We start from the raw sequence: 10,609 nt of genomic DNA on the forward strand, positions 1-10,609 counted from the left end.
TTATGTGTTTGACACTTCAAACATAAATGCTTAAAGACCAACCTTTTTTTTAAAAACATTTTTATATAATACATTTTGATTACATTCTTTCCCTTCCTGCAACTCCTCCCAGGTCCTCCCCTCTTCCCTACTCACCCAACTTTATATTTTTTCTCTCTGTAAACAAAACAAAGACAAAATAACAAAAACAAAAAATCCAACTATCAAAACAGACTAAAAGAAAAGAAAGTCAGCAAGACTAAAAACTACCTAAACAAAAACAAATCAAAACAAACAAACAAAAAAAAGCACACACACAAAAAAACCATAGGATCTATTTTATCTCAGTAAACTACTCCTGGGGATGTGGCCTGCCTTTAAGTGTGGTTGATCTACTCGGTTTCCATTGAAGAAAATTAACTGTCCCTATCCTAGCAGGTTTCAATTGCAAATAGCTTCTTGGTTATGGGTAGAGGTGTGACTTTGTGTCTACTCCCCTTCTTGGTGCTGGGACTTGTCTGGTTTGGACCTGTGCAGTTTGTGCAAGCCTCTGTGGGTTCATATGTAAGTTCCTATGGGCATCAGTCCTGTTGTGTCTGGAAGATGGTGTTTCCTTAGAGCCATCTATCATCTCTGGCTCTTAGAGTCTTTCTGCCTCTTCTGCATAGATCCCTGAGTCCTGAGGGAAGGACTTTGATGAAGACATCCCATTTAGGACTAAGTGCTTCAAAGTCTCCCACTCTGCACATTGTCCAGTTGTGGGTCTTGTCGTTTGATGTGGGAGTGATTTCTTATTAATAAAGAAACTGCCTAGGCCCCTTGATAGGCCAACCCTTAGGTGGGTGGAGTAGCAGAACAGAATGCTGGGAGAAAGAAGCTGAGTCAAGGAGTCGCCATGATTCTCCTACCGGACACAGACGCAGGTTAAGATCTTCCCTGGTAAGACACCTTGTGGTGTTACAGGGATATTAGAAATGGGTTAGATCAATATGTAAGAGCTAGCCAATAAGAGGCTGGAACTAGCCGGGCCAGGCAGTGTTTAAAAGAATACAGTTTCCGTGTAATTATTTCGGGTAAAGCTAGCCATGCGGGTGGCCAGGTGCCAGGGATGCAGCCCCGCCGCTCTCCTATCACTACAGTTGTTAATTTCTATTTACTGCAGGAAGCTTCTCTGATGAGGGTTGAGCCATGCTCTCCACTATGGCTATAGCAGTATATCACTACAAGTCATTTTATTCCATGATCCTTTAGCAGAATAGCAGCAGGCTTCCCTAGGCTCATGACCTATCTAGTCTCAGGTTTCTGGGCACTTTAGCAGTGTCAAGTATAGGTTCCATCTCCTGCAGGTCTTATAGCCAATCAAAAATGACTGGTTACTCCCATAACAAAGGGCAAACATCTTTGTATGTGTGTGCATGTGTTATACATGCATGTGCTCAACTGTGTGTATGCATGTGGAGGCCAGAGGACAGCTTGAGGAAGTCAGTTCTCTCCTTCCACCACGTGAGTTCTGTGATCAAATTCCCAAGACCATCTAGCTTGACACTAAGTCCCCTCATCTGCTGAGCCACCTTGATTGGCACACCATCTGATTTTTGGAGTCAGGGTCTCTCACTGAGCTTGGAGTTTGTCATTCTGACTACAGTGACTGGCTAGCACCCTCCGGGGATAGGTTTACCTATGTTCTACCCTCCAACATCTCCCCTCCCAGCACCAAGAGTACAGATACATACAACCGTGGCTGGCTCTAGTTTTTTTTTTTTTTTTTTAATGTTTATTTTATTTGATCAAGGTTTGCAACAAAGTTCCAGAAATCCTCTAAGGCCAGGCAATGTGAGAAAAGACCCAATTCCCTGAGTGGGCTGTGCATGAAGCTATAAGGGTAAAGGCTAAGTTGTGACAGGGGGGTCACTGGGACGGAGAACACAAGCCATCTTCTTCTGAATGCAGTAGGACCCAGTGGAGCCAGCAGCACAAGAGAGGCCACAAATGCTACAGGGGACAGAGCTATGGGGCAGGGTTGCGTAAGTACATCAGAGCACATGAAATGCCACCCTGAATTGCACTGTTTGGTGTTTGGGTTTCCAGTTGACTTTGATCTCATCTTTCCATAGTATAGAAAATGTTCTCAACCTCCTGTGGTAGTTTGAATGTAATTGGCCCCCATAATCTTATAGAGAGTGGTACTATTGGGAGATGTGGCCTTATTGGAGGAAGTGTGTCATTGTGGGATAGTCTTTGAGGTCTCCTATGCTGTTTCAATCTACTTCCTATTATCTGCATATCAACATGTAGCAGCTACCTCTCCAGCACGTGTCTGCCTGCATATTTCCATGTCCCACCATGATGATAATGGACTGAACCTCTGGACTGTAAGTGAGCCGCTACAATGAAATGTTTTCCTTTGTAAGAGTTGGATGGGCAGGGTGTCTGTTCACAGCAATTGAACACCTTCCTAATGCTGTGACCCTTTAATACAGTTAGTTCCTCACGTAGTGACCCCCAATCAAAAAATTACTTTTGTTGCTACTTCGTAACTAATTTTGCTACTGCTATGAATCATAATATAAATATCTAATATACAGGATATCTGATACGCAACTCCAACTCCAGCAAAAGGGTCGTTCAACCCCCAGGTTGAGAACTGCTGTTCCATACTATCTTCCAAACGTTTACTCTGTGCTACTGTACACTAGGAAAGACCTAACATGTTTCTTATTTTGCAGGGGCTCACAGTTAAGAGAATGCCTTGAGTACCAGAGGAAACTTTGGTCCTTTTAACAGTTTCTGAACTGCAAGAGTATGGGGACTTTCAAAGTCGTATTGAACATATTTTATATTATGAGATGACCATAAACCTTTGAGGGCCAGGGTCAAGACGTGACGGTTGGAAGTTAACAGGTTGTTTCCCAAAGACTTGTATGTTTGAAGATTTAGTTCTTAGCCCTGGTGCTATTTTAGGAGGGTATGAGACTTTTTTTTTTTTTTTTGGTTTTTCGAGACAGGGTTTCTCTGTGGTTTTGGAGCCTGTCCTGGAACTAGCTCTTGTAGACCAGGCTAGTCTCGAACTCACAGAGATCCTCCTGCCTCTGCCTCCCGAGTGCTGGGATTAAAGGCGTGTGCCACCACCGCCCGGCAGGGTATGAGACTTTTAAGAGGTGGATCCTTACTGGAAGAAATGACTTGCTGGTACAAGCCTTATGGGTTATATATACACACCTCTCCCTGAGTCAGTTGGTTAGTCAGTCAGTCAGTCTGTTTGTCTCTCTCTACTTCCTAATGGCCAATGCAATATACCAGCCACTCTACACTCCTGCCACCATAGCTTTGAGTCACTCTTGCAGCCAGACTTTTCCCACCATGAAAGACACGATCCTTTTAAACCATGAGCCAAAATATCTCTCTTCCTTCAAGCTGCTTCTTCTCAGGAATTTGGTCACAGCAATGAAAAAGTTATTAATATAAACACCTTCCAACATAAAGACACCAGGCCCAGATGCTAAACCCATCAATAACTCTACCAAACACTTAAAGGAAAAATAGTAGTTCAGTAACTTCTCCCAGAATATGGGCAACAAGGGAATATGTTTCAACTCTTCTGAGTTCAAATCTCCAGCACCAGCCAGGCATGGTGGTGTATGCCTGTTTTTCTAGGACTGCTGAGGCAGAGGCAGAAGGATCTGTTCAGCCCTTTGGCCATACAGTCTAGCCAAATTGGTGAGCTCCAGGTTGAGTCAGAGACCTCGTCTCAAAAAACAAGGTTGAGAGTATGAGGAGATAGCTGAGTGGGTAAAGACAACTGTAAGCAAGCTGACTTGATCCCATGGACCCACATGGCAGAAGGAGAGAACTGATTCCCACAAACTGCCCTTTGACCTCCACACATGCACCACAGTACATGTGTACCCACCCCATGTGAGAGAGAGAGAAATAATAAATAAACATAACAACAATAAGGTACTGAGGGAGAGAGGAAGAGACCTGACATCAACCTCTGGCTTCCATACTCCTGTGTATACTATTAGCATGTACTTCACGGACACAAACACATACACGTACATGCATCACTCACACACACACACACACACACACACACAGAGAGAGAGAGAGAGACAGAGACAGAGACAGAGAGAGACAGAGAGAGAACTGTTAGACTTTAAAAAAGATTGAAATCACTCATTACTGCAAATGAATATTAAGTAGTTAATGAATTGTGGCATTCAGAAAACTGCTAAGGATGCATTCAATATCTAAGGTGTCTAATGTTATCTCTTTAATACCCTTTTTAAAACAAACATGAACTGTATCCAGAAGAAATTTCACTCACTCCTCTACCAACACTTCTCATGTAAGGCTTTTTCTCTTACCCTCCAGAACCTCTTCATAAAGTGCATGCACCCCTTCAGGCACGATAACCGCCAGTGCAGTTCCACAGAGAAGACCAGCACCCAAAACAGTCACCAGCTTCAGTCGCTCCTGGAAAAACAACAGAAGACAGTATTAGAACACAGTGCTTCTCAACCTTCCTAATACTTGACACTTTAATACAGTTCCTTGTTTTGTGGTGACCCCCAACCATAAAATTATTTTCGTTGCTATTTTGTAACTATAAATTTTGCTACTATTAGGAATTGTAATGGAAATATTTGTATTTTCCAAAGGTCTTAGGCAACCCCTGTGAAAGGTCATTCAACCTGCCCCCAAGGGGTCACAACCCACAGGTTGAGAATTGCTGTTAGAAAGACTGATTGATGAATGGGAATGGCCAGTAAGCATGAAGAATGGTTGGCTTCATAAATAATACAGTTAAAGATGAGAAGCTGGGCACACTGGCTTCTGAGGAGGGTGAGGGAGGAAGACTTCTTGAGCCCAGAAGTTTGAGACAACTTGGGCAACACAACAAGATTATGACTTCTTTGTTTCTAGAGAGGCAGAGTTTTGTATAGCCCAGGCCAGCTTCAAACTTGATAATGTAGTTAAGGATGGCTTTATTTTAGGATATCTGATCATACTGTGAACCCCAAAATTGTGTTATTTACTAGACAAAAAAAACATTTCTCGCTGCGGTGTGGCTCAGCCCTGGTACACACCTTTAATCTCAGAGCTTTCTGGCAGAATATTGTAAATAGGATTAAATAAAGTCAAGCATGGGTTAGGAGGCGGAGCATGCAACCAGTTGACAGGAAAAAAAGAGAGAGTATGAGGGAGTCAGGAGGCCAGATAGAGAGATGCACTGGAAGGAGAAGGAGAGGGCATTCAGTTTGAGGAGTTTTGTTTGGGCCAGCGTAGGAGACATAGGAGAAAGCTCTTTCTGGGATGTCAGCGGAGGAGGAAAGTCAGTCACGTACTTTCTCTGCCTTTCTGAGCTATCAGGTTTTCTCCCCAGCATCTGGCTCCCAAGACTTTATTGGTAAAATTGAATGGCTGAGATTTAGATAAAAACAACATGACGGTGAATTTATGCTCCTCCTGCCTCTAGTTCCTAAGTGCTGAGACTATGGGTGTGAGATCCACACAGTGCATCTGGTTTTATGCAGTGTTGGGGCTTCATGCATTCTAGGTAGCACTTAGGCACTTTACCAGCTGAACCACATCCCCAGTCCATTTGTTTGTTTTTGATAAACAGCTCGTTTTTATTAGTTAAAAACATGCATACAAAGTAATAGGTCTCATTATGGCACTGAACCACTGAGTCGCTGCTCCAGTCCATGGCAGTTATGTATTCTGAGCATACGTCCTCCCTATTTCACTTCCACTAGTCCCTCTCCTCTTCCCCCACTAGCCGCCCTGCCACTTTTGAGTCTTTTTTTCTTTAAAGATTGTGAGTTTCATTAGGGTATCATACAGGAGATGGGTGAGGGTTTTTTTTAATATTTTATTTATTTATTTATTATGTATACAATATTCTGTCTGTGTGTCTACCTGCAGTCCAGAAGAGGGCATCAGATCTCATTTCAGATGGCCGTGAGCCAAGCCACCATGTGGTTGCTGGGAACTGAACTCAGGACCTTTGGAAGAGCAGGCAATGCTCCTAACCACTGAGCCATCTCTCCAGCCCCGGGTGAGGGTTTGTTTACAGAAGCATGAGCACCTCACAATGGCTACACCACTGAAGAAAATGTCTCAGGCTGGAGAGATGGCTCAACAATTAAGAGCACTGACTGCTCTTCCAGAGGACCCGGGGTTCAATTCCCAATACCCACAGCTCAAAACTGTCTATAACTTCAGTTCCATGGGATAACTCCCTCTTTTGGTTTCTGTGGGTACTGCACACATGTGGTACAGACATACATGCAAGCAAAACACACACACACAAAATACAAAATTAAAAAAAAATTTAAAAAAGAGAATCCTTCTTCCTCTAACCACTAACTTTCTCAGGAAATAGTAAGGCCTCACACTGTCCTGGCCAGGGACTACCAGCCTGAGCAAGCTTTGAACCTATGACAATCCTACCTCAGTCTCCCAACTGCTGGGATTGCAAGTATCAGCCAGTGAGACTACAACCCTTGAAGCAAAAAGAGAAAGTTGGCAATGAAGTAGGGAAACATTTACTATTCATGAACAGGAGCAATGAGTGTATTTCCTTAAATGTGACAGGAATATGAACTGCTACAGCTTATTTGGGCCACAAGATGACATTTTAGGTTTAAAGTCTCAACGATGTGAATTCTCGAGCTAGAGAGATGACTTAATGGGTAAGAGAACTTGCCATACAAGTATTCAGATCCCAGAAACTTTGTAAAAACTTGGGCAAGGCTATGTGCCTGCCTGTATGTAACCCCAATGCTGTGGGGAGGTGGAGAAGGACCACTGGGTTTGCTGATAGCCAGCCTAACTCCAGGTTCAGTAAGAGATCCAGTCTCAAAGGAATAAGGCAGAGTGACAGAGCAAGGTACCTGGTGTCTTCCTTCACAAGCCACCTTCACACATGTACATATACCATACACACACAACATTCTTTCATTCACACATACACACACTCAGATTAAAATTAAAAAGTGACTTTTGCTCAGGCTCTCCCCACTCCCTGCTCCCCCTCATACCTACCTTCCTACCAAAGCTGATTCACAAACTTCACTTCTAGAAATTCACCCAAAGAAAGGGAAAAGCAAAAATAAACACGCACTTATGAAGAGTCCTAACTTAATTTAAACTAAGTGTCCAAGAAAGGAAAGAACAGCACCTAAGCCACAAAAGCTCTGGGAGATCAGTGTCTAGTCATGGGTTCGGGAAGTCATGACGTACTGGTAGGAGGAAAGGAAGATAATGTATACTGATCTGTGAGAAAAGTACTTGTAGATGGATTTATTAAAAAGTATTTATAGTTACTTCTCCAACTGCTGCAATGAAATTCTGGACCAAAGCAACCTAAGCAAGAGGAAGTTTATCTTGGTCCCAAGGTGAAGGCACGGTCTGACATGACAGGACAGTTGAGACAACAGGAGCTTGATGTAGCCACTCACATCACACCCACACCAGGAGGGAGAGATCACCTCCCTTTCTCTTTTTATGTCACGTGGAATGGACCTACAGTAGGCAGGTCTCCCCAGTTCAATTAACCTAACCAAGACAACCTCCTAGAGGCCCATCTCCCAGGAGATTCTCAATCTCATCAGTTGAAAACTGAGATTAACCATCATAATATACAAAAAGCATACATTAAATATAACAACTTTTGTTTCATAAGGTATAAACAATATACAGTATATAATAACTTATAAAAAACACATAAAAAAGTAAACTTAGGTATCAATACTAACATGGTTCTGTGGGTTTTGTTCCATTTTCTTTGTGTTTGTATGTACATGTGTATGTGTGGATGTACATGCATAACAGAGACCAACATCAAGTATCTTCTCCTCCACCTTATTTTTTGAGACAAAGCTATGCTTGCAGAGGACCTAATCTACGATTACAGCACCCACATTAGGCAGCTCACAATCACCTAGAACTGAAGGCTCCAGGTGACCCTAACATCCTCTTCTGGCTTCCTCAGATGCACATGCATGCACATGCGCGTGCACGCGCGCGCGCACACACACACACAGAGAGAGAGAGAGAGAGAGAGAGAGAGAGAGAGAGAGAGAGAGAGAGAGAGAGAACAGATAAGTTACACAGTGCAAGAATGATTCAGGGAGCCGGGCGATAGTGGTGCACGCCTTTAATCCCAGCACTCGGGAGGCAGAGGCAGGCGGATCTCTGTGACTTCGAGACCAGCCTGGTCTACAGAGCTAGTTCCAGGACAGGCTCCAAAGCCACAGAGAAACCCTGTCTCGAAAAAAAAAAAAAAAAAACTCAGGGAATGCTGGGAAAACACTGCTCATTTAGTCTGTTTCAGGCCAGGCATCTGTCCCTGTTCCTACAGCAACCAAGTGACACTTCACCTTCTCCATCTGCTTTATCCCGTTGTTCTCTCACAGATGTTATCACAGGGCACTCCCCCAATAAAGTTCTGCACACAAATCTCAAAGTGGATTTTCCAGGAACCCACCTAAGTCACTGAGAGAAGACTTGTATTTGAAAGACAATAAACCTCACAACTCAACACCCAGAAACAAACACCCCGGTAAAAAGCTTCACAGAGGATATGAACAACCAGTAAGCCCATAGACTACTCAACATTTAATTACCAGGAAGATGCAAATAAAACTCATGTGAGACTTTTCATACCTATTTTAAAATATCAAAAATTAGAAAACAAACAAAAACAGTCACAGCACTAAAAATGACAAGGATATAAACTGAAACCTTTGTCTACTGCTGGGAGCATGGAATGAAGGCAGTCTCTAACAGGCATGGTCAGCATTCCCTTTTCTGGGAGTTACCAAAGAGAAATGAAAAAAACTTGTACAAGAATGATCATGGACTGGAGAGATGGCTCACTGATTAAGAGCACTGGCTGCTCTTCTGGAGGACCCAGGTTTGATTCCCAGCACCTATATGGTAAGTCAACAATGATCTATAACTCCAAGAGGATTTGATGCCCTCTTCCAGCCTCTGTACATAGCAAGCACACATGTGATCACAGACATACATATGTACAGGCAAAACACCCATACATACAGAATAAAATAATTTAAATATTTACAAAAGAATGCTCACATGGGACATAGGAGTTTGAGGGAGGAGGCAGCATGGTATAATTCATATATGAAATTCTCACCCCTCAAAAAATAAAAAGCTGGGAGATGGCAGTGCACTCCTTTAATCCCAGCACTCAGGAGGCAGAGGCAGGTGGATCTCTGTGAGGTCGAGGCCAGTCTGGTCTACAAGAGCTAGTGCCAGGACAGGCTCCAAAGCTACAAGGAAAAACTTTGCCTAAAAAAAAGAAAAAAAAAAAAAAAAAAAAAAAAAAAAAAAAGGGAGGAAGAAGAGAGGAGGTTCACAGAAGCCAGACGTGGTAGTGTATACTTGTAATCCATACTGCACACTGTGGGGGCTGGGCAGGAGGCTTTTGATTTAGAAGGCAGATATCAATTATCAAAAAAAGTCTAAGACTGGACAAACATGTAAGAAAGCATCCTCCCTTGATATACAGATTGAAAATCAAAGAACAAAGATGAGAACTCATTTATCTGAGACTATGCTGTATGGCTGGTTAAGGCACAGGGGGGAGAGCCACACTGCCCAAACATTCCATGATAATATACAGTCAGCACAGTGCTACAGTCCGTCCTATACAACTCATCTCAGAAGAACAGTAGACACACAGCCTATTCAACCAGGAACATCCTGCGTCATGAGGAAAACAAGAATTATGCCTCTTTTGTGAAGGGTCAAAATAAATAAAGAGAACAGGAAAGAGCCAGTGCTTCATAAATTTCAGTGTCACCCCTATGCCACCCCCGACAAGACAGGGCCTCACTATGTAGCTCTGGCTATCCCAAAACTATGTAGACCAGGCTAGTTGGAAACTCACAGCCTCTGCCTCCTGAGTGCTGGGATTAAAGGTGTGCACCGCTATGCCTGGCTGCTTTGGTTTTTTACTATAAAGGGTTATTCTGACAGGAAACGTCACCTACTTTTTTGTAGAGAAATTCTGGAGAATTGGGCACTGCCACTTCACTGGCTTTACCTCAGGAATGCAATGGAGCCCCTTTCGACACTGGAAACTGTCCTGACATATTCCTTTACCCATGAAGCCATGTCAAGAACTCTTAGAGCTGGGCTTGGTTGTGCACACCTTTAATCCCAGCACTCGGGAAGCAGAGGCAGGCAGATCTCTGAGTTTGAGGTCAGTCTGGGCTATGCAGAGAAACCCTGTCTCAAAAACCAAAATAAGACTTAAATGTTTTAATACTTTGTCCCCAGTTAGTGCACTATTTAGACAGATTCAGGAGGTGTGTTCTTGCTGGGGGAAGTATGTCACTGGGGGTAGGCTTTGAGGTTTCAAAAGTCATGTGTGTTATGGTTTTCTGTCTCTTTAAGAGACAAGCCACGCCCACTCCACGCCCTCCCCCATCCGCTGAGGCAGGCTGATCTCCAGCTTCCGGCCTGAGCTCACTCTCTTTTCCATCTTCCTCTCAGAGAGGCAGCTTCACTTCTGCCTCTCTCCCCACTTCTCTGCTTCCCCCCTTCTCTCTCTCTCTCTCTCTCTCTCTCTCTCTCTCTCTCTCTCTCTCTCCCT

General features: G+C 43.4%; 1 protein-coding gene across 1 annotated transcript in view; it reads right to left on the reverse strand.

Moving 5' to 3' along the window:
• Slc39a9 (solute carrier family 39 member 9) overlaps positions 1–10,609 on the reverse strand; it is a 44,837-nt gene that overhangs the window by 13,619 nt on the left and 20,609 nt on the right. Inside the window, exon 2 of the mRNA XM_050158591.1 lies at positions 4,347–4,455. Within this exon, the coding sequence (XP_050014548.1) occupies positions 4,347–4,455 (109 nt within the window). The remainder of the gene's footprint in view (positions 1–4,346; positions 4,456–10,609) is intronic.

This window comes from Alexandromys fortis, unplaced genomic scaffold (genome assembly GCF_014885135.2).
Source record: "Alexandromys fortis isolate MF-2015 unplaced genomic scaffold, M_Fortis_MF-2015_v1.1 scaffold_99, whole genome shotgun sequence".
Taxonomy (NCBI): Eukaryota; Metazoa; Chordata; class Mammalia; order Rodentia; family Cricetidae; genus Alexandromys; species Alexandromys fortis.